Raw genomic sequence first — 25,611 nt, 5'->3', positions numbered from 1 at the left:
AAGTGAAAAACCATAAAATAAGAGCGCAAGACAGGAACTAAAACTACACCCAGAAAATTACCAAGAAACTCAAAAGAATGCACGGCGTGGTGTGACAAGCCGTGACAGGTTTACCGTTTTTGAAAACCAAACATGTTCTGAAATTTTCAATTCAAAGTTTTCATAAGTGTAATCATCAAAATGATATCATAATAAGTCTTGAAATATCTTGAGTGTTATGAATGTTATGAGCCTCCAAGGAGGCACAAGACATTGATACAACATTGAATAAACATACAAGTCCTTTAAACCTGACTTTGAAACAATGTTGCAAAATAGTTGTATTTCTAATTTGAGACAACGTTGCCATTTAACGTTGGATCCACATTGTTGGGTGGAAAATGACCCAAATTCAATGGTCAAATCAACCGTCATGATCCGTGGCCCAGGTCATGTTTTGTTTAGTCATGTTCTGTTAGTTTTGGACTTCCTCAGTTCCTGTTTTGTGCACCCCTGGGTTTGTTTTGGTTACCATGGGTACTGATTGGTTTCACCTGCCTCTGGTCAGTGTTCGGCACGCTCACCTGCTGCCGAGCACTAATCAGAGAGCAATTTATTCACGTTTCTCGCCACGCTCAGTCTGGCTTCTTTGAGTTTATTCCTGATTCCTGTGCTAAGTAGTTGCCTTAGCTTCCCGTGAGATCGGCATGCTTTCCTTTTGTTTGTTTCCTGTTTCTTTGTATTGTGTATGATTCATGACAAATAAATCACATCCTATCTTCACGCTTTCGTCCGGAGTTGTCCGTCTGCATCCTGGAAGAATGACCTACGTATAAACATGCGACCCCGACGTGACAGAACGAAGCCAAACCGAGCGTGGCGAGAAACGGGAACAAGTAGCTCTCTGATTAGTGCTCGGCAGCAGGTGAGCGTGCTGAACACTAACCAGAGGCAGGTGAAACCAATCAGTACCCATGGTAACCAAAAAAAAACCCAGGGATTCACAAAACAGGAAATTAGGGAGTCCAAAACTAACAGAATATGACTAAACAAAACATGATCCAGGCCACGGATCATGACATCAACGTCGGAACCCAACATTGATTAAATGTCGTCAAAAAGCATGTTGTTTCAACGCTGTATTTGTGTTGTAAAACATTGGTTGGAAAATGACCAAATTTTGATAGTCAACTCAACGTCACAACCAACGTTCCGTCTAGGGTGCGCGCCTGTGCAATTGCGCACTGCTTACGCGTCCTCTGCGCACGGCAAATCTATGCCCCGCACAAAATCTAATTAAAGAATAAGCGCATAACAATTTTCAATGTAATTGACGACAAGAGGCCACAACAGAGAAAACAGCTTTCGTCATCACTGTTCAATTATTGTAACGTCTGTTGAGATGCTTTAAGGAGGACATGAATTCCATCGATCACTTTATTGAGCAAAACTCTATTGTCGGTCATAAACACATGAGCAAAAACATTGGTAAACAATTCATATCCAGCAAAACTGATCATTTTCGTCCGTACAAACCAGACCAAAAATAACTTTGTCATCTGTCATATCAACAGCAGCCGCTCGCTCATTCTCTCAACTCCAACACCACACATAATGTGTAATTCCAGGTCGTTACACTATGATTTACCAATCAAATGTGTGCTTATTCTAGTGTCATTTATTAAGAATCTTAATTTATAAATATTAATCATGAAATTATGTTATTATATTGAATAAATACTAATAAAAATATATATTTTACAAACAGAAAGTTACAGGAATGTACACATGATCCCATATTTACATCTCATTGTGCAACATGTGAATGTTTTAATGGGAACTAAATGCGATATCTGAAAGGAGTACACATGATTTCCAAAGCCGGACCTCCACCCAGACAAACAATACTAGTACACAGCTCATGAAAAACAATATTTTTTGTCATTGTCATTGTAAGTGGGCCAAAACATTTATATTAGAAAATAATCTCATAGAAATGACTGCTATCATTTTATTATAATAATAAAACATTCAACTATTTAGTCAGGTTTGGGACAGGTTTGCTGCTGGTGATAAACGTTGTCAAAAAGCATGTTATTTCAACGTCGTATTTGTGTTGTAGAATATTGGTTGGAAAATTACCAAAATTCAATGGTCAAATCAACGTCAGAACCCAACATTGATTAAACGTTGTCAAAAAGCATGTTGCTCCAACGTTTGGTTTGAGTTGCTCAACGTCAGCACCTAATTCAATAAGTTCTCAACGTTGTTTTAATGTCTTGTGCCTATGTCATATTAGTTTCACCTTGCTGCAATAAACAAACCGTTGCATGATATTCAAAATTGTTTGAGTTTCACCTGTATTTACAATACCACAGGGCATTTTCCATATGGTAGCCATTTGGTGTGTAATGGTTCACATAGTTGATTATCCTTCTGCATCTGGTGATAGACTCCAGTCTTCCTTGACAATGAACAGGATAAGTGGTTCAAAAATGGACGTGTGTACAATTGTGTCCTGTGTAAAATTAGGTTACCACAGCCTTGGCAGAGGTCTATTCTCCCCTGACTGTCCTCAACAAGTTGTTCCTTCAGCCAGACCCAGGTTGGGCCTGGTCCAAAAGTCTAACGCGTCATAGCGTTATGCAGAAACATGCACGGTGAGTACACACGCAGAGATTAAGGGTGCAAAACCACAGAGAGAACACTGGAATTAACACTTACAGGGTTTCTAAAAATCACACAATCCCAAAGGAATCTGGTCTGCGTTCCTGTGGTCTTTTTGTCTGGAATTAATCAGACCCTCAGTCGCACAAGTTTTAGGATGGCTCCTACGTTTGGTAAAATGCTGCTTTTTGCTGTCAACAAAGCCCCCACGTTTAGGACTGGAGTTGGCAGTTATGGTGGCGTCTGTGTGGGCGAAGACACGGTTGACTTTTATCTCGGAGATTAATCTAAGCTTCCTTCCATTGGATTTCCCTTTTCTAGAGGCCCACAGCAAAAACAACTGCACTTCTTCAAACAGGGCTGATGGAATCGCTCCGTCATACAGGGTGAAGTCAGTATTGAGAGATGTGTTGAAGGTGGCGTCGGACTACTTGGACGCAGAGTCAAAGGTATGCACATCGCATCGTGCCACGGCATGCTTTCCTTCTGACACATCCCGGACTCCGCCCTGACTGGTCAAGCTATTGGCCTAGTTAGAGGCAGGGCGGCCCACTGGCAGATTTGAATAGGGAAGCAGGGTGGGAGGCGGAGGATGGGGAGGGACTGAGGCGGTGCACTACTTTGTGCCGGCTTGCTCTCTCTCTCTCTCTCTCGCCCTCTCTGTGTGGGTGTGTGTGTAGGGTCAGGATGCACAAGCTCACACAGGCAAGGGAGGAAGCATGTCATGAGAGGTGATGACACAGCTGTGGAGCCGTGGCCACATCCTCGCTAAGTCTCAGCTTGGCTACCGGCGGCGACTGCTTTTGGCCTCCCCCCTACCAGCGCCACAGGAAAGAGAGTCAAAGATAGCGCACCTTCAAGCTTATCTATCGCTTCCTCTCTGTTCTGTTGTTTGTGGATGATGGGATTTTAACCATGTGGAAGGTAAGAGGAAGGAGATGGGGGGAGACTTTGTTGTTGTTTTCTTCCACAGAAGTTGCCTGTAAGTCTCTAGGAAAATCCTATAGTATTGCAACCACTTTGGTTACCCACTTTTGCAGCTCCAACAGCTTTTACTCTGAGAAGTCTTTCTACAAGATTTTTTTTTGAGAGGCCATAGGTTGCTGATGTTGTATCGGTTCTAGTTAATGGGGGCCAAAGTTTGATCTCTCTAGTTCTTCCCCCAATCAAGTACCCTGGAACAGAAAAGGGCAACCCTAAAACTTCCAAAACTGGAAGCATACAAGTCTTGATATGTTGAAGAAATTCTACTAACGACAACGAATTTATGAAAGCAATGCTTTTTCATTTATACTTTGAGGTTTTTGGACGCAGTGAGAAGGTTAAATGCCAGCAAGCGGTGGAATGAGCTACTTGGGATGCAACCAATGAAAGCTGCAGGGCAATCTGTGTCCTGGACTAGGACGAGGTGTTTATCTCACAAGAGCAGCTACCGTTGAAATAGATGCCTCATTTTTGGGAGGATTTGGTGTGCGTGTGAGACTCTTCTTTTGTGTGACCCACTTTTACTGAGCAATTGTGTTTTTTGGGGGGGGGTTTCCGCGCTTGAAGGCTAAAACCACTTAATGATAGGAGACATTCCTTCAGGGGTGATTAAAAGGGAAGCTTGTGTGTGGTTTGGAAAGCTTTTATTTCACAAGCTGAGCGATGCATTGCAAACATGTTCATGTTTGCATGTGTTTTCCGTGTGTACTGAGGCATGTGTGAGACAGCTGGGCCATGACACCACCCACTGCCCCACCCCCCGAAATGAACAGGTCAGGTCACAGGACAGCAAGGAAATAAACTGTTCTAATGCGGGCCATAACGGGAAATGTATCGTGATCGATACAGCGCTAGGCTTTTTGTGGCCCTAAAGAATATTTTGTTTATGGTCCTTATTTTGGTCTTTAATATCACTTAATTATAATTTTTACACTCCAGAGCCTTTCTGGAGTCTAAAAATTATAATTAATAATAATAATTTAATAATTATTAATAATAATATAATAATATAACATCTATGCCCCACATACACACACTTTGTATGTTTACATGCACTAAAACAACTAATTACTGACTTGGTTTGGTTGGAACTAGCTTTTTAAAAACTTTTTTTTTTTAAAGATGGGTTAGCATATCTAGGTTATGGGACTGTGAACTAGTTCCCTCTCACATGTACACACTTCCATTCATCGATCATCGGCTCGGGAGCTCGATGCACATGCAATAACCCAGAATCACAATAGATGGCGCACTCCATGATAAGAAATCTCACAATATCAACATGTCTCAGTTATCAATAATAAGTGGCATCAATTGGCCTTTTTTGGGGTGCTAAATGCTCCTAAAATATATATAAACTAATCATGATAATGTCAAGTTTTCCCGTACTTTATAGTTTAAAAAGGAGATTAGCTGATTTATTATTATCATCAGTAGATATTAATAATCACAACAATACATAATTATTACAATTATTATTGGTATATCTACTGAAAGTTAAAGGGGAACTGCACTTTTTTTTTTTTTTAGAATTTTGCCTATTGTTCACAATCATTATGAAAAACATGACGACGGATGTATGTTTTTTTTTAATGCATTCCAAATAAATGTGATCAAAAATCCGTTTACAATGAAGCCTATAGGAGCCGTTCAATTCTGCCAATAGAGCCCTTAAAAAAACCATCCAGATCCATGAAGGTTTTATTTACAGGATGTAAGTATACTGTATATGTAATATAGTAACCAGCACATTTATAATAACATTTAATATTTACATATTGTGATCATTTTAAGCATACGTTCCACATTAATTTCAAAAACGCATCACAAGGTTTATTTTATTTTTTTCTTCATCACTGATTATTACTCACTGCAGACTTTATTAGAGCCAACAAACATGATAAAACATCACTTACTGTACAAGGTCTGCTGAGATTAGGATGCTGACTGCTAGGATGTTCATATATTCCCATTTAAATGGAAAATGTCTCATGATCCTCGCGAAGAAACAGGGTGGGGGGGACCAAGCGCTTTTTGTGTCGTTCTCGCCAGTTCCAGATCCTAAATGGCTGTCAAAGTGTCCCAATTTTTTTGGAGTATACCCTCAGCCATCTACTCTCCGGGTGAGATGCATGATTTATAATCTACAATAAATTTACAGGGAGCAGGGAAGCGAGGAAGCAGCAGCAGACCACTAGACGATGTAAACATTGTCACACAGGAAGTGATTACGTCGCCGCTATAAATAGTTCGCCTGCGTTAGCGCTTATAATAACAATATCACTAATACTTGGTTAACATTCAAGTCACAAAATGTAAATGGAGTATGGTTGGCGGTTTTTCAATGGTTATTTATCAGATTTTTTGGGTGGAATAGTGGGGCTCCCTTTGGCTGCGCTGTAAGCAGACTTTTGTTTACGTTTATTTAATATTTAGAATGCAATAAAAAAAAAACATTTCCATCCATTGTGAACGATGTGAACATTCCATAAAAAATGCAATTACTCTTTAAGCTTCCCCTGTTTTTATAACCGATAGTGACACCTCTGTTTTGAACTTTAATGAAGGGTTCTTGAACGCACTACAGTTATGTGCAATTAGATGCAAAATTGAAACTTTAACATACATTTTTCCGATGCTGCCACAAATAGATTTGTCGTATTTACCTTGGCGCTGTGTGTCAATGCATAAATGTGAGCTTTGATGACTTTATGACGTCTGTGTTGAGTGAACAGTGCAGTGAAGAAATTAAAACATTTAACAGTTTTACACCTCCACATTTTTACACGTTCGTAGTGTGATTCCACCAAACATATACATGAGCTTTGACTACAAAATTGGTTGTGTGGCCCTCCTAGTGGTTGTGGCCCTAAACAACCGCATAGAGTATTTAGTGGCAGGCTGGCCCTGATTGCGGCAGTTTTGTTGTCGCTGTTTCCTGTTTCCCATGCATGACATGTTTTAGTGCCATTGTCAAACCAACCAGGCGTGGGGAAAAGCATCACAGCTGTCAGAGAGACCCTGAAGCTGGAGTGTAAAATGTCCGAGATAAATATAGCCCAGGTGGTATTGTCATGTCCTTTTCCTGCGTAAGCGTTTTCTCACGGCTAGTTGATCTTAACTGTTGATTTTTAAGAACATGCTATGCTCAAAAAGATTGTTGACCTTTACAGTCTGGTGTGGTTTCTCCTGGGGGAGAGTGGAACCATTCTTAGATAAGACGCGGGCGATTCTGAAAAAGATGGACAAAGGTCCAAATATCGATTATTTAGAGACGTTAAATGAATATACAGCCGTGGTCAAAAGGTTACATACACTTGTAAAGAACATAATGTCATGGCTGTCTTGAGTTTCCAATCATTTCTACAACTCTTATTTTTTTATGATAGAGTTATTGGAGCACATACTTGTTGGTCACAAAAAACATTCATGAAGTTTGGTTCTTTTATGAATTTATTATGGGTCTCCTGAAAATATGACCAAGTCTGCTGGGTCAAAAGTATACATACAGCAATGTTAATATTTGGTTACATGTCCCTTGACAAGTTTTACTGCAATAAGGCGCTTTTTGACCACTCCTCTTGACACAGAAGGTCTTATCTTTGTCCATGTGATGTCAGATGAAACAAAAATTGAGCTGTTTGGCCACAATACCCAACAATATGTTTATTTATTTATTATTTATTTATAAAGGCATCACTGCTGCGTGTGAAGAAGACGGCACAAGCTCAGAGGCGAATTTGCAATGAGACAAAAGTAAAAACCAGGCTAAGAAAATGTCGGCTGAAGCAATTTTTGGTCTTTTCATCTCCGACACCGAAAACGACGACTTCAGCGGTTTCAGAGCGCGAGAGGAGGATGAGGATGGAGACGGTGCTGAATGACTTTCCCAGTGTGCCGTGGTCTTTTGTTACATTTGTGAATGAACACAAGCGCCTGTGTAAACATTTGTCCAAGTGGGTGCGGCTTATATATAGGCCTTGTAGTCTGAACATTATTAATGTGTTATAATATTTAATTATTGATAATATGTATATAAGGCTCTCCCTTTGGCGCACAGCATAAATACATAGTACGAAGGTGTTTACATATAAAAGTCTAGAAACTGCTAAGCGACTACTGTACGTGGCCAACAGGCATTCTTGTTGTTTTATTGCCCAGACACTTGGCCCCCGGTTACCGTTCTAGCTACACCTTCATATCTATGGCACACAGTGTTGTCATACTGTGCAGATATTATTCTCTCTCCTGGTTTATTCATCTACTTACTAATTTCCTCTTCTTTGCTTATTCGCTTCTTCTCCGGTCTTTGTTTTGCTACATGTGTTTTTGCATTAGTTCCACATTTTAAAACCATCTACAGTCGTGGTCAAAAGTTTACACACACTTGTAAAGGACATAATGTCAATCATTTCTACAACTCTTATTTCTTTGTGATAGAGTGATTGGAGCACATACTTGTTGGTCTCAAAAAACATTCATGAAGTTTGGTTCTTTTATGAATTTATTATGGGTCTACTGAAAATGTGACCAAATATGCTGGGTCAAAAGTATACATACAGTAATGTTAATATTTGGTTACATGTCCCTTGGCAAGTTTCACTGCAATAAAGCGCTTTTGGTAGCCATCCACAGGCTAAAAAAAACAAACAAAAAAAAACATTTTTTATTTATTTATTTTTTTATATAAAAAGTTTCTCGTGCGCACGAGATACATGTCTAAAAAAAAAATAATTCCCCATGTCCCTTTAGGGCAGGGGTCACCAACCTTTTTGAAAGCAAGAGCTACTTCTTGGGTACTGATTAATGCGAAGGGCTACCAGTTTGATACACGCTTAAATAAATTGCCAGAAATAGCCAATTTGCTCAATTTACCTTTAACTCTATATTATTATTAATAATTAATGATATTTATACTTAATTGAATGGTTTAAAAGAGGAGAAAACACGAAAAAAATGACCATTAAATTTTGAAACATAGTTTATCTTCAATTTCGACTCTTTAAAATTCAAAATTCAACCGAAAAAAAGAAGAGAAAAACTAGCTAATTGGAATCTTTTTGAAAAAATTAAAAAAAGAATTTATGGAACATCATTAGTAATTTTTCCTGATTAAGATTAATTTTAAAATTTTGATGACATGTTTTAAATAGGTTAAAATCCAATCTGCACTTTGTTAGAATATACAACAAATTGGACCAAGCTATATTTCTAACAAAGACGAATCATTATTTTTTCTAGATTTTCCAGAACAAAAATTTTAAAAGAAATTCAAAAGACTTTGAAATAAGATTCAAATTTGATTTTACAGATTTTCTAGATTTGCAAGAATATTTTTTTTGAATTTTAATCATAATAAGTTTGAAGAAATATTTCACAAATATTCTTCGTCGAAAAGACAGAAGCTGAAATGAAGAATTAAATTAAAATTTGTTTATTATTCTTTACAATAAAAACAATCAATTTACTTGAACATTGATTTAAATTGTCAGGAAAGAAGAGGATGGAATTTAAAAGGTAAAAAGGTATATGTGTTTAAAAATCCTAAAATCATTTTTAAGGTTGTATTTTTTCTCTAAAATTGTCTTTCTGAAAGTTATAAGAAGCAAAGTAAAACAATTAATGAATTTATTTGAACAAGTGAAGACCAGGTCTTTAAAATATTTTTTGGGATTTTCAAATTCTATTTGAGTTTTGTCTCTCTTTGAATTAAAAATGTCGAGCAAAGCGAGACCAGCTTGCTAGTAAATAAATACAATTTAAAAAATAGAGGCAGCTTACTGGTAAGTGCTGCTATTTGAGCTATTTTTTAGAACAGGCCAGCGGGCTACTCATCTGGTCCTTACGGGCTACCTGGTGCCCGCGGGCACCGCGTTGGTGACCCCTGCTTTAGGGGCTCCGTACCTTATAGTCCAGAAAATACGGTATCTTATTTTATTACCAAGTAAAACACTTCTCTGACAGTGTCAATTTTCTAAAGTATCTTTGATACAATTTTTGTGTTACCTCTTCTAAGTTTTGAAGATATGTACGTTACTGGCAATCAAATCTTGTTGTCATCACGTGGTGTAGTCAGCATCAGCATCTTCTCCTGCCTCTCATCAACATCGTCAACGCCGGATTTGTTTTGGCTCCCTTCCACCCTTTCCTCTCAACGTCACATCTAATTTTACAAACATTGTCACACCCAATCTGGGTCACATTCATAACACACACACACACACACACACACACACACACACATACACACACATAACATCATCACATTCTAAACCGGTAATGACAAATCCTGTGACAGACCGTAGAACATGGACGGCTATGATTGGTTCCAGTCCAGCGTGGGTGGAAGCGGATTATGGCTCAACATGGTGTCTGGAATCACACAAAGGCAATGTGTGTACGTGTTTGTGTGCTGTGCGACGCTCACTTGTTGAATAATCAGATCCAGCCTTGCACAGAGTAATTGGAGAAAGGAGGAGAAGAGGAAGGAGGTTAAGATCCGTATTAGACATCACTTAGATGCACTCTGGCACTGTGGCCCACATTAGGCGGCCTGTCTGCACTGCAAGATTTATCACATGCTTCCGACTTTGCTGCACGTGGAAGTGTGTGGAAGGCAACAATAATAACGTCAGTCTTTATGGGGGAAATGTGCCTGCAACACACAACGAGTTCATTGGGAAATATCCGTTGCTTTTGTGGCAGATTGTCTGAGATGCTTGTGTGAAGTTGGGCTCGTTACAAATACAATCGTTCTCAGCGTCCTGTTTTTGTGCACGGGACTTTCGTTAAAGTTCCAAAATAGGATGTAATCGTGACAGCAATCATAGTTTGGAATAGGGTTGTACGGTATACCAGTATTAGTATAGTATTGCGATACTAATGAATCATATTCAGTACTATACCACCTCTGAAAAGTAAATCAAGCAAAGCACCAATATGAGTCAGTTTAAAGGCCTACTGAAATGAATTTTTTTTATTTAAACGGGGATAGCAGATCTATTCTATGTGTCATACTTGATCATTTCGCGATATTGCCATATTTTTGCTGAAAGGATTTAGTATAGAACAACGACGATAAAGATTGCAACTTTTGGTATCTGATAAAAAAAAGGCTTGCCCCTACCGGAAGTAGCGTGACGTAGTCAGTTGAACATATACGCAAAGTTCCCTATTGTTTACAATGATGGCCGCATGAAGTGAGAGAGATTCGGACCGAGAAAGCGACAATTTCCCCATTAATTTGAGCGAGGATGAAAGATTTGTGGATGAGTAAAGTGCAAGTGAAGGACTAGTGGGGAGTTGAAGCTATTCAGATAGGGAAGATGCTGTGAGAGCCGGGGGTGACCTGATATTCAGCTGGGAATGACTACAACAGTAAATAAACACAAGACATATATATACTCTATTAGCCACAACACAACCAGGCTTATATTTAATATGCCACAAATTAATCCTGCATAAAAACACCTGCGTATGTGTTACGCTAGCTCCTAGCTCCTCTGCTAGCTCCTAGCTCCATAGAACACGCCAATACAATTCAAACACCTGATCAACACACACAATCACTCAGCCCAAAAGACCGTTCACCTAACCCAAGGTTCATAAAGCTTATATATTTTTAAAAAGTTACGTACGTGACGCGCACATATGGTCAAGCTGTCAAATGTTTAGCAGCCAAGGCTGCATACTCACGGTACCTGATATTCAGCTGGGAATGACTACAACAGTAAATAAACACAAGACATATATATACTCTATTAGCCACAACACAACCAGGCTTATATTTAATATGCCACAAATTAATCCTGCATAAAAACACCTGCGTGTTTGTTACGCTAGCTCCTAGCTCCTCTGCTAGCTCCTAGCTCCATAGAACACGCCAATACAATTCAAACACCTGATCAACACACACAATCACTCAGCCCAAAAGACCGTTCACCTAACCCAAGGTTCATAAAGCTTATATATTTTTAAAAAGTTACGTACATACGCAAAAAAAAGTTGCGCACATACGGTCAAGCGATCAAATGTTTAGAAGCCAAAGCTGCATACTCACAGTAGCACATCTGCGTCTTTGTCATCCAAATCAAAGTAATCCTGGTAAGAGTCTGTGTTGTCCCAGTTCTCTATAGGCGTCTGTGTATCGAAAGTCAAAATTCCTCCTGGTTAGAGTCTCTGTTATCCGAGTTCTTCCATCTTGATTGCATCTTCCGGGAATGTAAACAAAGAAGCGCCGGCTGTGTACTGTTGTTGCTGACTACGTTCGAAAAATACGTCCATTTCGCACCGACAACTTTCTTCTTTGCTTGCTCAGCTTCCTTCTCCATAATGCAATGAACATGATTGAAACAGATTCACGAACACAGATGTCCAGAATACTGTGGAATTATGAAATGAAAACAGAGCTTTTTCGTATTGGCTTCAATGTGGAAGGCATACCCGTGTTCCCCGGGCTACGTCACGCGCATACGTCATCCTCAGAGGCGTTTCGAACCGGAAGTTTAGCGGCAAATTTAAAATGTCACTTTATAAGTTAACCCGGCCGTATTGGCATGTGTTATAATGTTAAGATTTCATCATTGATGTATAAACTATCAGACTGCGTGGTCGGTAGTACTGGGTTTCAGTAGGCCTTTAAGAGACTGTTCAAACTACAAGTGTTCACAAAGTACAGAGAAGAACAATTATGACAAACATCTTGAACCTTTTTTGAGATAAAGATTATTTATGTATTTAATATCTGTTTACTTACTATGATATATTATTTATTTATTCACTGTTCTGTTACAGAGAACAAGGAAATGTGATAACATTGCAATGGTATGAAAAGGGGTAGGATTAAAAATAAGCTCTGCACTGCAAAAACTGAAATCTAAGTAAGATTGAATATCTCAAATAAGGGTGATATTTGCTTATTTTCTGTCGGATAAGATAATTCTTCTCACTAAGCAGATTTTATGTTAGAGTGTTTTACTTGTTTTAAGTGTTTTGGTCCTAAATGATTTCAGTAAGATATTACAGCTTGTTGCTGAGATTTTATGACCTATATTGAGTAAAACATGCTTGAAACTAGAATATCAACTGATGCAAAGTTGTGTCATCAACACTCACACGTATACAACTACTTTTTTAAAGTAATAATTTCTTACTTCAAGCATGAAAAAAAAAAATCATGATGCCGAGCGCATATCATTATGTCAAGATAATGGCACTAGCATTTACTTAATTTAAAAATATTTTTCAACATATTGAGCAAAAAGGTCTCTTTTTTTTCTACCAAGAAAATTGCAGTTGTTATTAGTGAGAATATACTTATTTTAAGGTATTTTTGGGTTCATTGAGGTTAGATAATTTTACTTGTTTTGGAAAGTCTTGACAAGCCGAATTTTCTTGTTCTATTGGCAGATAATTTTGCTTAGTTCAAGTAAAATACCCCTAATTTTTTTTTTTCTTTCTTGTTTTTGAACACTGACTTTTTGCTGTGTGCTTCGTCCTACTCCTTTTCGGACGTGCTGTAATGAACCAACTGGAAATATGTGATGCATTACATTTTACCGTATGCATGTTCCAAATAAACTGAAACTGAAGTGAACCGAATTTATCATATTCCCTTCATTTCATCTTAGGCTCCAGTGTTGTTGTTTTTACGTTAAAGCGTTTATCCAATCAGAATTCAGCTAGCTTGTTGCCAGCGATGTATTAAATCTGCCCAATCACAAGTTGTGAGTTGTGAAAGCAGGAAGTGCTATGCAAATCGACGGCGCACTTGGCTAGCAGAGGAATCAGATATCAACTCGGTTTTTTTAACCCACGATGGCCGAAGGAGCGCAAAACGTTGATTATTTTGCAGATATATACTTGTAAGGCCATTTCCAAGATGGACATTTCAAGAGAAGCTAGACCTTGTGAGACGCAGTCGGCCGACCCCTAAGCTAGCTAAACTGTCTCGACCGGTGAAATGGTTTGTCCGCCACTTCCAATCGAATCAACCAACTATAAGCGGTACTTTCGATGGGTTCTGCAAATTGTGAGTTCAAAATGGTTATTTCTTAACTTTTTACGTTTATATATTTTTCCAAATATTTCAATTTTGACAGTACCACGTAGAAATATGTTTTAATTGCTGATGTGGGTTTATTTATTTTTAAAAGCGCCGCAAAATAGCCAATTTTGTACACTATTGAGTTGATTCAATGCGTAGTAGTGCGCAAATATAGCTACTATTTTTTCAGCCATGGTCATGTGGTGACATAAATGATGGCATTATGACAGATATTTATTAAAGTTGGACATTACTGAAGGTCTAGGTGTGAAATGCATGGCCCGCCACTGCTTTTTTGGCACCGACTGTATCCCGCCGATCCCATCGGGCATCGATTCACGTAAAATCCAATGGTGGCTTGTTCTGTACCAGGGTTGCGCGTTGCCGACACTTTGGCACTTGCCTGAGGCAAACTACCCAGAGTTAATGTTGCAACTTTCAATGCCAACAAAAAAAATGGCTCAAAAAGGCTTCAACGTAAATAAAGTAAGGCACTACTGTTAAAAAAAAAAGCGCTAGCTTGATACTAATATGCATTCACTTTGCGACTGATTAGCATTAGCGATTTTATATGGCGATTTCAACATCTCCAAATTTGTTAATGAAAACTACAACTATGATGCATGTTCCAATCAAACAGCTGGTGTGTAATAAGTGCAATACTTAGAGTGTTAACACTTTTTAGGCGAAAATTCCACACCATAAACTATACACTACTGCCATCTAACATTTTGGACTTGCAACTCTAATTGCAACTTAATGCGAATTAGATAATAAATACAAAATAAAATAAGGTACAACAACTGGACAATAGTTAATTGTTAATAATAAGCCATTTCATAAATGTTGCAATAACATTTTTTATATTATTAAAAACAATATATATTAACACACATAAAAGTATCGAACATTCCCGGTGGGAATCAGTAACACATCGGTTCAAATGTGAACGGTACCCATCCCTATTAACACCTTTACTTCCAACATCGGTTATAATGTTCATTTTACTGCCTGTTACAACATATAACCCTAAAATGTGACAATCAGAAGGTAAATTAGCATTAACAAATCAGAGACGCTAAACTGACAACAACTCACAATTCAATTTGTTTCCAAAACTTGGGGCAACAATTCGATTCAGAATTAATTCTCGATTCAACACGATCCTCGATTCAAACAGACTCTTTCACACACTATTTGTAGACTTTGCTAACAAACTTAAAAGTTTAAGTTCCAAGAGTTTGTCATGTTTCCCACTTCTGTACCTCCGACCTGAGGGTAGGAGTGTGAACAGTTTGTGCTGGGGTTTAGACTTAGACTTAGACAAACTTTAATGATCCACAAGGGAAATTGTTCCACACGGTAGCTCAGTTACAAAGGATGGAAAGGATAATGCACACAAGGGCACACAAAAAGGGAAACAACACAAGGTATGAAGTACACTAAAAATGTACCATAGTAGCAATATGAAATATAACATATACACTACCGTTCAAAAGTTTGGGGTCACCCAAACGATTTTGTGGAATAGCCTTCATTTCTAAGAACAAGAATATACTGTCAAGTTTCAGATGAAAGTTCTCTTTTTCTGGCCATTTTGAGCGTTTAATTGACCCCACAAATGTGATGCTCCTGAAACTCAATCTGCTCAAAGGAAGGTCAATTTTGTAGCTTCTGTAACGAGCTAAACTGTTTTCAGATGTGTGAACATGATTGCACAAGGGTTTTCTAATCATCAATTAGCCTTCTGAGCCAATGAGCAAACACATTGTACCATTAGAACACTGGAGTGATAGTTGCTGGAAATGGGCCTCTATACACCTATGTAGATATTGCACCAAAAACCAGACATTTGCAGCTAGAATAGTCATTTACCACATTAGCAATGTATAGAGTGTACTTCTTTAAAGTTAAGACTAGTTTAAAGTTATCTTCATTGAAAAGTACAGTGCTTTTCCTTCAAAAATAAGGACATTTCAATGTGACCCCAAACTTTTGAACGGTAGTGTATGTAATATTTACATATCATTCAGACAATATATGATATATTATTATACTATATTATACTATTATATAATATATACAATATATAACAAATCCCAATTACCATATTACAGTATATGTAACAGCTGCAGCCCAAAAAAAAAGGGCAGCATAAAATAGAGAGTAATAAATATACATTATAAACAAAGAGAGGTAGCTAACATAGAAGCAGTCAGGTAATAGACAGATATCATCTATTGCTGTATGGAAAGTGATTAGACAGCTGGATGGAGAGCGGAAAGAAGGACTTCTTGAATCGCACAGTGTGGGAATGAAGCTGAAGGAGCCTGTTGGAGTATGAACTCCGCTGTCTCTCAATTGTCTGGTGGAGTGGGTGGGCAGGATTGTCCATGATGGCGAGCAGTTTGTCCAGTGTCCTCCTGTCCCTCACTGACACAAACGCCTCCAACTGTGTGCCAATGGTTTGGCCGGCTTTCCGGATCCTGTTTAAGTCTATTTTGCTGGTGCTGCTCCCCCAACAAACCACTGCAAAGTACAGGGCACTGACCACAACAGACTGAAAAAAGATCACAAACAGCTTGCTGCGTACATTAAAGGACCTAAGCTTCATTGGGAAAAAGAGTCTGCTCGTGCCCTTCTTGTATACAGCTTTGCTGTTGTCTTTCCAGTCCAGTCTGCTGTTCAAGTGGACTCCCAGATACTTGTACTGCCCCACTACTGCCACCTCTCGGCCCTGAATGTTGATGGGCATCACAGGGTCATTGTCTTCTTGAAGTCGATGACCAGCTCCTTGGTCTTGTCCACATTAAGGAGCAGATGATTCGCCTGAGACCACTCCACAAATTCAACGATCAGTGTCCTGTACTCCAATTCCTGTCCCTCCCTAATACACCCGACCATAGCAGAGTCATCAGAGTATTTCTGCAGGTGGCAAGACCTGGAACTATACTGGAAGTCTGAGGTGTACAGGGTGAACAGGAAAGGAGACAGGACAGTCCCCTGTGGTGCACCTACACCACTGACCACAGTATCCGGCAGTATCCCCAGTCGCACAAACTGGGGCCTGTCAGACAAGTAATCAGTGATCCAGGAGACAATGGATGAACTGAGCAACTTGTCACTCATCAGAATTGGCTGAATGGTGTTAAAGGAACTGGATAAATCAAAGAACATGATCCTCACAGTGCCTCTCCCACCATCCAGGTGAGAGTGAGCACGATGCAGTAGGTAAATAACAGCATCATCCACCCCAACATGGGGCTAATACACAAACAGTTGAGGGTCCAGGGAAGGAGCCACCAGGGGTCTCAGCTGAGCCAACACAAGTCTCTTGAGGACCTTCATGACATGAGATGTCAGGGCAACCGGTCTGAAGTCATTCAAGCCCGATGGGATGGGTGTTCCTTGGGCACTATGCAGGATGTTTTCCATAGCTCTGGTATCCTTTCTAACTTCAGACTCAGGTTGAAGATGAAGTGCAGGATCTCAGTCAGCTGAGCAGCACAAGTCTTCAGAACCCAGGGGTTGACTCGGTCAGGGCCTGCTCACTTGGTTGGGTTGACTCTCTCCAGCTGTCGTCTCATATTGCCAGGTGTCAGACACACCGGGCTGGCTTTCTCAGAGGTGGTGGAAGTGGGTAGCAGTGTGAACAGTTTGTGCTGCAGTCCGGTCTCCTCTGTGTGCGGAGAGTGAGTGTCTAGCTGAACGGCACATTCTGAGACGTTGTTTGAAAAATTAGGGCGCAGCATTCCCTTATTTCCGTCTGCGTTGTGATCCTGGCGACGCAATAGGTCAAAGTCTCAAGGAGGAGTCCGTTAAAGTTCGACCCCTTTTTTTCACCGAAATTGGCAAAAAAAACATCACAACCATGTTTGGCGCCGTGCCACGCCCACATTTAATAACATAGGCAAAAACTGTTCGCAATATATCATCAACTATATGTGTAGTATCTGTAATTTTTTGTTGCCCAAAAATGGCCGACGGAAACCAAGATGGCCGACTTTTGGTTGGTTTTCCGAAATGGGTTTGTGAGACTTTTATGTGCGTCCCGTCATCAAAGACGTCTCCGGCGATTTTCGTGTCGATACGTGAAACTGGTAGAAGGGGCTAATTTTTGCTCGTTTTAAAGGTGGCGCTAGAGAGACAATTTTGAAATTTCATTTTCGGGATTTCCAAGTAATACAATTTTTCACCAAACCTGATGCGCTCGCAAACTTTGGGGAGTTTTCGTGCATGTTACGGGCCTCAAAAAGGCGTTTAAACGTGTAAAATAATATTAATAATAATAATAATAATAATAAACATTGCAATTTCAATAAGGCCCTTGCGATGCTCTGCATCACACCTCCACTGCTCGGGCCCTCAATAGTCTAAAAAAGGTCCACGCCTCGGCTTGATTGGCGGCAGCAAGCGAGCTAGAGTTATCCTTCTAGCGCAGGGGTGTCAAACTCATTTTAAATCGGGGGCCACATGGAGAAAAATCTACTCCCAAGTGAGCCGAACTGGTAAAATCACGGCACGATAACTTAAAAATAAAGACAACTTCAGGCTGTTTTCTTGGTTTAAAAATAGAACAAGCACATTCTGAAAATGTACAAATCATAATGTTGTTGGTTTTTTTTCACACTTACATATTGCAGTTAGTAATTTATTTGTCATTATTTATATTTTCTGAATAAATGATGTGATAATGTTTATCAGTCATCTCATTGGTGTTGATTTTCAATCAAGATTAAAATCAATCAATCAATCAATGTTTATTTATATAGCCCTAAATCACAAGTGTCTCAAAGGGCTGTACAAGCCACAACGGCATCCTCGGTACAGAGCCCACATACGGGCAAGGAAAACTCACCCCAGTGGGACGTCAATGTGAATGACTATGAGAAACCTTGGAGAGGACCGCATATGTGGGTAACCCCCCCCCCCTTCTAGGGGAGACCAAAAGCAATGGATGTCGAGTGGGTCTGACATAATATTGTGAAAGTCCAACACATCAGCGAAAGTCCAGTCCATAGTGGGGCCAGCAGGAAAAAAAATATATATAAAAATTAAATTACAGTATGTAATTTATGTTGATCATTTTCCACGACTGATGTACAAACATCATGTGGTTTATTTTGTACATATGTAGCATCATCTACACAAATACGAATAATTGCTATTGTGACATCCACTGGACACATTTAGAACAACGGTGTCTTTCATTCAAAAATTTCAGGTTAATTTTTATACTTAGCAAACTCATCCCGGATAAAACCTGTTAAGCGGGCCTGATGCGGCCCTCGGGCCCTGCGTTTGTACACCCCTGTTCTAGCTTCTGGTTTTCCTACTCCAAATGTGGCGTTTAAAGGTTGTGACATTTTATCTTTAAAAAGAAGCAATATCTCTCAAAGTTTCAAAACAATAAAAAAGGCAACAAATACAAATTTTAAGATTAAAGACTAAAGTACCAATGATTGTCACATAAAACACAGTCTGGCCCTGCCAACAAAGTGTCCCCTATTTATTTTGCAAGGAGCTGGCAGTTCTACGTTGTGGTCATATAGAGAGCGGCTATCACCCTCTGGGCCTGTTTGCCATATTTGCATGTTTGCTGCATCCCGAGTGACACACACACACACACTGGGGGCTGATTACAGTATATGCACTCGGTCAGCAGGGATGACCTACTTCTCAGCTCTGCCACAGACAGAGCGTCCTACTCTTTCTTTTTACTGAGATTTTGCCACTTTGGGTCTAAAGACATTTTTTTTCATGTTGAAGCAAACTTTGGTAGTCCTTCTTATGTTTGGCAGTTGTTAACAATTATTAGGGTAGGTTGTTTATTTATTTATTTATTTCATAATCGGATGCATATTGTGCATTAAATATGTTTTGTTTCAAATGTGTGAATGGGGAACATGTATATCGGTGGTGTCAAAATCAAGGCCCGATAGAATGAATGATCTATGGCCCCGGGATGATATTTGATAAGTATTAGAACCGGCCCGCAAGCCACAGCCGCCTGCTGCTGTTTTGCACGCACCAATATTCCATCAGTGTTGGCGCTAAGAATTTTCAAAATTGGGTCCCAGGGACCCCATCGAGTCATAAAAATGGGGTCCCACAATAAATCTTTGGGGTCCCACTTTTTTGTAAGCGTTTTGAAAACAAATGATACATGTATGCATTATCTTGTTATATCTCACATTCTATATTGTGTTTTAGAAAAAGGTTGTCATAAATGTTACTTAATTCATTAAAAAAATAATACAAAAAACCCCAATTTTTTTGCATATGAAAATGTATTCAGTTATAAACATTCATTCACTTTCTTCTTTCCTGCATGGATCTAAACTTTACCGCTACCGGTATTTTTTTCTACATTTTTATGGAAATATTTTCAGAATGTGTTTGTTCTATTTTTGGGCAAAGTAAAACAAAGAAAACAATCTGAAGTTCTTTTTAATTTTTAGTTTTAATGCCATGATTTTAATAGTCCTGTGCACAGATTTTCCTCCATTCGGCCCCTGAGCTAAAATGAGTTTGACACCCATGATGTATATGAAAGCAAAGATATGAAAAGGCTTTTTTTTAATTTTTTTTAACCATGATTCCGTGAGGTTTATGTCGACCCCTAGTGGTAGATCCTGGTAGTGACGAACCTACTGTAGCCTGGATTAAGCCCCCTTTGCTCCCTCTGCCCATCTTGTTATATGTTGTGCTTGTTGCCATGCTGCCGTCTCCTGTGGCACAATGCACACGCACTACGAACCACATCTGGCCACCCAGAATAGCTGATGATGATGCAATCCTATGCCTCTTGTGTCAGTGCACACGAGCGCTTCCGTGCAAACGAATGCCATATCAAGAAAAACCACGACAGAAGGGTTGACATTCTTCAACATTCAGTTCAGCGCATAGTTAATCGCCGTTAGTTGTGAGCTTTGTTACGATACTTTTGTATGTTTCTTAGAAAACTGGTACAATTTAAAGTTACTAAGTTCTTATATAATATTGAGTATAAATACGGGTTCAGACCTTATTGACTTGGATCAGTGTTTTTTTTCCAATGTGTTTGTATTTTAAAGGCCTACTATTAATCCCACGCCTTTTCTCCTACAAACATATTGCTGGGTATTGTGGCCAAACAGCTCAATTTTTGTTTCATCTGACATCACATGGACAAAGATAAGACCTTCTGGAGGAAAGTTCTTTGGTCAGATGAAACAAAAACTTAGCTTTTTGGACAAAATACCCAGCAATGTGTTTGGAGGAGAAAAGGTGACGTCTTTAATCCCAGGAACACAATGCCTACCGCCAAATATGGTGGTGGTAGAATTATGCTCCGGGCCTGTTTTGCTGCCAATGGAACTGGTGCTTTACAGAGAGTAAATGGGACAATGAAAAAGGAGGATTACCTCCAAATTCTTCAGGACAACCTAAAATCATCAGCCCGGAGGTTGGGTCTTGGGCGCAGTTGGGTGTTCCAACAGAACAATGACCCCACACACACGTCAAAAGTGGTAAAGGAATGGCTAAATTAGGCTAGAATTAAGGTTTTAATGGATAATGGGTCCCATATTTTAATAGTCTTTGGTATGACTCGGTCGGGGATTAAACTCACAACCTTCCAGTCTCAGGGCGGACAATCCAACCACAAGGCCACTGAGCTGGTCCCAAAGACGTGCACCTGGGGATAGGCTGATTGGCAACACTAAATTGGCCCTAGTGTGTGAATGTGAGTGTGAATGTTGTCTGTGTTGGTCCTGTGATGAGGTGGCGACTTGTCCAGGGTATCCCCCGCCTTCCGCCCATGTGCAGCCGGGATAGGCTCCAGCACCCCACCGCGACCTCATAAGGGACAAGCGGTAGAACATGGATGGATGGACCCCTGCACCATGACATCACGAGCTACAAACATTTCATAGACCGTCACAAATTGTGATGGAATAATGAGTCACATAAGTTATGTGGGGGAACTGGACACGTTACCCCCTCATTATTATGACAACAAATTAGTTCCCAAACGAGCACTTTAAAAAATGGGCTCGGTCTGCACTGCAAAAACTGAAATCTAAGTAAGATTAAACATCTCAAATAAGGGTGATATTTGCTTATTTTCTGTCTGATGAGATAATTCTTCTCACTAAGCAGATTTTATGTTAGAGTCTTTTACTTGTTTTAAGGGTTTTGGTCCTCAATTATCTCAGTAAGATATTACAGCTTGTTGCTGAGATTTTATGACCTATATTGAGTAAAAAATGCTTGAAACTAGAATATCAAATGTTGCAAAGCTGTGTCATCAACACTCAAGAATAAAACTATTTTTTTTAAGTAATAATTTGTTACTTCAAGCATAAAAAAAAAATCATGGTGTATGTACAGTATATCATTATGTCAAGATAATGGCACTAGAATTTACTTAATTTAAAGAATATTTTTCCACATATTGAGCAAAAAGGTATATTTTTTTTCTACCAAGAAAAGTGCACTTGTTATTAGTGAGAATATACTTATTTTAAGGTATTTTTGGGTTAATTGAGGTTAGCTAATTTTATCTTGACAAGCCAAGCAGATAATTTTGCTTAGTTCAAATAAAATACCCCTAATTTTTGTATTTTTTTTTTCTTGTTTTTGAACATTGACTCTTTGCAGCGTGACCCAGTATGATGAAGTCTTTTGAAAAGGTGGCACGTCCACCTCCTGCTCAGGCTTGATTCTGCTGCCCCCAACAGGCCACAAAGCGCTGTTGCAGGCTTGAGCAAACAATGACTTTGTCAGACACTTTCAAGTTTTTTTTTTCACCTGCTTCTTCTCTTCCTGTTCCGCAGATACCTGAGAGCTTCCCCTGGATTTTGCTGACACTGCGCCTTGTCCCGCCTGGCCTCCCCTGAGCAGGATGGACACTCTGGAGTCAGAGTTGACCTGCCCAATCTGCTTGGAGCTCTTTGAGGACCCTCTGCTGCTCCCCTGCGCCCACAGCCTGTGTTTCGGCTGTGCTCACCGCATCCTCGTCTCGCACTGCTCCACCAACGAATCGGTTCAAAGCATCGGCGCCTTCCAGTGCCCCACGTGTAGATATGTTATTTCCCTGAGCCCCGAGCGCGGACTTGAAGGACTAAAGCGAAACGTGACCTTGCAGAACATCATCGACAGAGTTCAGCGGGCCTCATCTTCGGCTGGGCTCCCTCTGCCTGCACCCCAAAGCGGACCGAACTCCCCCGGCGAGGAAGACCACGACCGCTTGGCCTTGGTACCCGTCGTCACCGCCGCCATGTCCGACCCCGGAACCCCCCCGGAGCCGATCCAGTGCCAGTTCTGCGAGCAGGATCCGCCACAGGAAGCAATGAAGACCTGCGTGACGTGCGAGGTGTCGTACTGCGAGGAGTGCCTCAGGGCCACTCACCCCAACAAGAAGCCATTCACCGGACATCGGCTCATTGAGCCGATGCCGGGATCGCACCTCCGGGGCCTGCAATGCCTGGAGCACGAGGAGGAAAAAGTCAACATGTACTGTGTCACCGACGACCAGCTCATCTGCTCCCTGTGCAAACTGGTGGGAAGGCACAGGGACCACCAGGTGGCAGCACTGAGTGAGCGTTTTGAAAAACTCAGGGTGAGTAATCAGTTACTTTTTAAATGGCAGTTCGAGTATGTCGAGACCAACGAGTTGGAGACCAGACTGTAAAAAAAAAAAAAGATTTTACCGAAAATAACCGGCAGCTCAATAGCCTGAATTTAACTGGAGGATTTACAGTGTTTTTTTTACCCAATTATTATTAATTGACTATCATTTTTACGGTGAAATTATGTCCACCGAGCTGTCACTTTTTTCACCATAAAGTCTACAGTTGTTTATACAGTGCATTACTGTAAATCAGGGGTATATATATATATATATATATATATATATATATATATATATATATATATATATATATATACACACTACCGTTCAAAAGTTTGGGGTCACATTGAAATGTCCTTTTTTTGATGGAAAAGCACTGTACTTTTCAATGAAGATAACTTTAAACTAGTCTTAACTTTAAAGAAATACACTCTATACATTGCTAATGTGGTAAATGACTATTCTAGCTGCAAATGTCTGGTTTTTGGTGCAACATCTACATAGATGTATAGAGGCCCATTTCCAGCAACTATCACTCCAGTGTTCTAATGGTACAATGTGTTTGCTCATTGGCTCAGAAGGCTAAGTGATGATTAGAAAACCCTTGTGCAATCATGTTCACACATCTGAAAACAGTTGAGCTCGTTACAGAAGCTACAAAACTGACCTTCCTTTGAGCAGATGGAGTTTCTGGAGCATCACATTTGTGGGGTCAATTAAACGCTCAAAATGGCCAGAAAAAGAGAACTTTCATCTGAAACTCAACAGTCTATTCTTGTTCTTAGAAATTAAGGCTATTCCACAAAATTGTTTGGGTGATCCCAAACTTTTGAACGGTAGTGTACATATATATATATATATATATATATATATATATATATATATATATATATATATATATATATATATATATATATATATATATATATATATATATATATATATATATATATATATATAAAATAAATACTTGAATTTCAGTGTTCATTTATTTACACATATACATACACATAACACTCCTCTACTCTTTGTTGTATTTGAAAGTGCAATGCTTTGCAGCCAGTAGCACAGCCTTAGAAGGAGCATAGGTATGGGCAGCATTTGTGAAATTTAATTTGCAGGAGAGGAGTGAGTTTAGGGTTGAATTGTCCATCCTCGTTCTATTCTCTGTCACTCGCCGTCGCCGTGACTGTCTCTTCTTCGTTCTTCTGCTTCGTCTCCTTCTTGTTGTGTGTGCAGTTGTGCACTCTCCAAAAGCCGTAGATGTTACGATGTGACTGGGCCGGCACGTTGTTTATATGGAGGAAACGCGGACGTGACGACAGGCTGTCCTCATTTAAGTCCGCATGGACCTGGAGGAGAAATTCGGGAGAATGGTTGTCCCAGGAGATTATCAGGAGAGGCACTGAAATTTGGGAGTCTCCCGGAAAATTCGGGAGGGTTGGCAAGTATGGACTAGGGAAGGTTGTATGCATTGAGTTATGCAAGTAAATGCTGCACATTTGGATATAATTTAAAGGTCGTTGACTTGAATTATACACATTGTCCAATTAATGACAAATGTGCCTTATAACTTACTATAGATGTTATCATAATACATTACTTCAAATAAAGACATGTCATTTTTATTTTTAGGGTAATATTCTGTCGACAAAGCTGCCCGTTTTAAAACTCTGTGGACCTTGGTTTTACAATGTATTACTGTAAATAGAAAAACAGTTACCATGGTAACGTTCTGTCAACTGAGCTGCCATTTTTTACTGTAAAATATACAGTTATTCTTTTCACGCGTATAAAATGGTACCACTTATTTTCACGGTAAAGTACTGGCGACTGAGCTGTCAGGTGTTTTTACCATAACATCTACAGTCGTTTTTACAGTGCATTACTGTAAATGGAAAAATGGTACAACTTTTATTTTTACAGTACAATTCTCGAAACTAAACTGCCGGGTTTTTTTCTTTCTTTCTTGTAACGATAAAAACTATGGTCGTTTTTCCAGTACTTTGCTGTGAATAAAATTGTACATTTGTGATTTGTATAGGAAAATTGTAGTGACTGTACTGCCAGTTTTTAAAAAAATGTAAAATCTACAGTTGTTTGTACAGTATATTACTGTACATCAGGGGTGTCAAAGTCAAATGGACGGAGGGCCAAATAAAAAATTTAGCTACAAGCCGAGGGCCGGACTGTTCGAATGTTCATTGAAAAATTTTTAAATGACGCATATAGTCTAGTGAACCTAATTGAACCTACTGAAAACCTAACAAATATATTCCAATATGATCAGATAAATAAAGCAATATTTTCTTATGGCTCT

General features: G+C 39.5%; 1 protein-coding gene across 1 annotated transcript in view; it reads left to right on the top strand.

The window, feature by feature from the left end:
* Window positions 1-3,352: 3,352 nt before the first annotated feature.
* The window catches only part of LOC133657995 (E3 ubiquitin-protein ligase Midline-1-like), a 77,203-nt gene continuing 54,944 nt past the window's right edge, over window positions 3,353-25,611 (top strand). The window contains exons 1-2 of the mRNA XM_062059635.1: window positions 3,353-3,570; window positions 22,495-23,279. Of these exons, the coding sequence (XP_061915619.1) occupies window positions 22,563-23,279 (717 nt within the window). The 5' untranslated portion in view covers window positions 3,353-3,570; window positions 22,495-22,562. The remainder of the gene's footprint in view (window positions 3,571-22,494; window positions 23,280-25,611) is intronic.

Source organism: Entelurus aequoreus, linkage group LG01, assembly GCF_033978785.1.
Source record: "Entelurus aequoreus isolate RoL-2023_Sb linkage group LG01, RoL_Eaeq_v1.1, whole genome shotgun sequence".
NCBI classification, from domain to species: domain Eukaryota; kingdom Metazoa; phylum Chordata; class Actinopteri; order Syngnathiformes; family Syngnathidae; genus Entelurus; species Entelurus aequoreus.
Note: the sequence above shows the minus strand (reverse complement) of the source record. Positions and strands in the feature narration are given on the sequence as shown.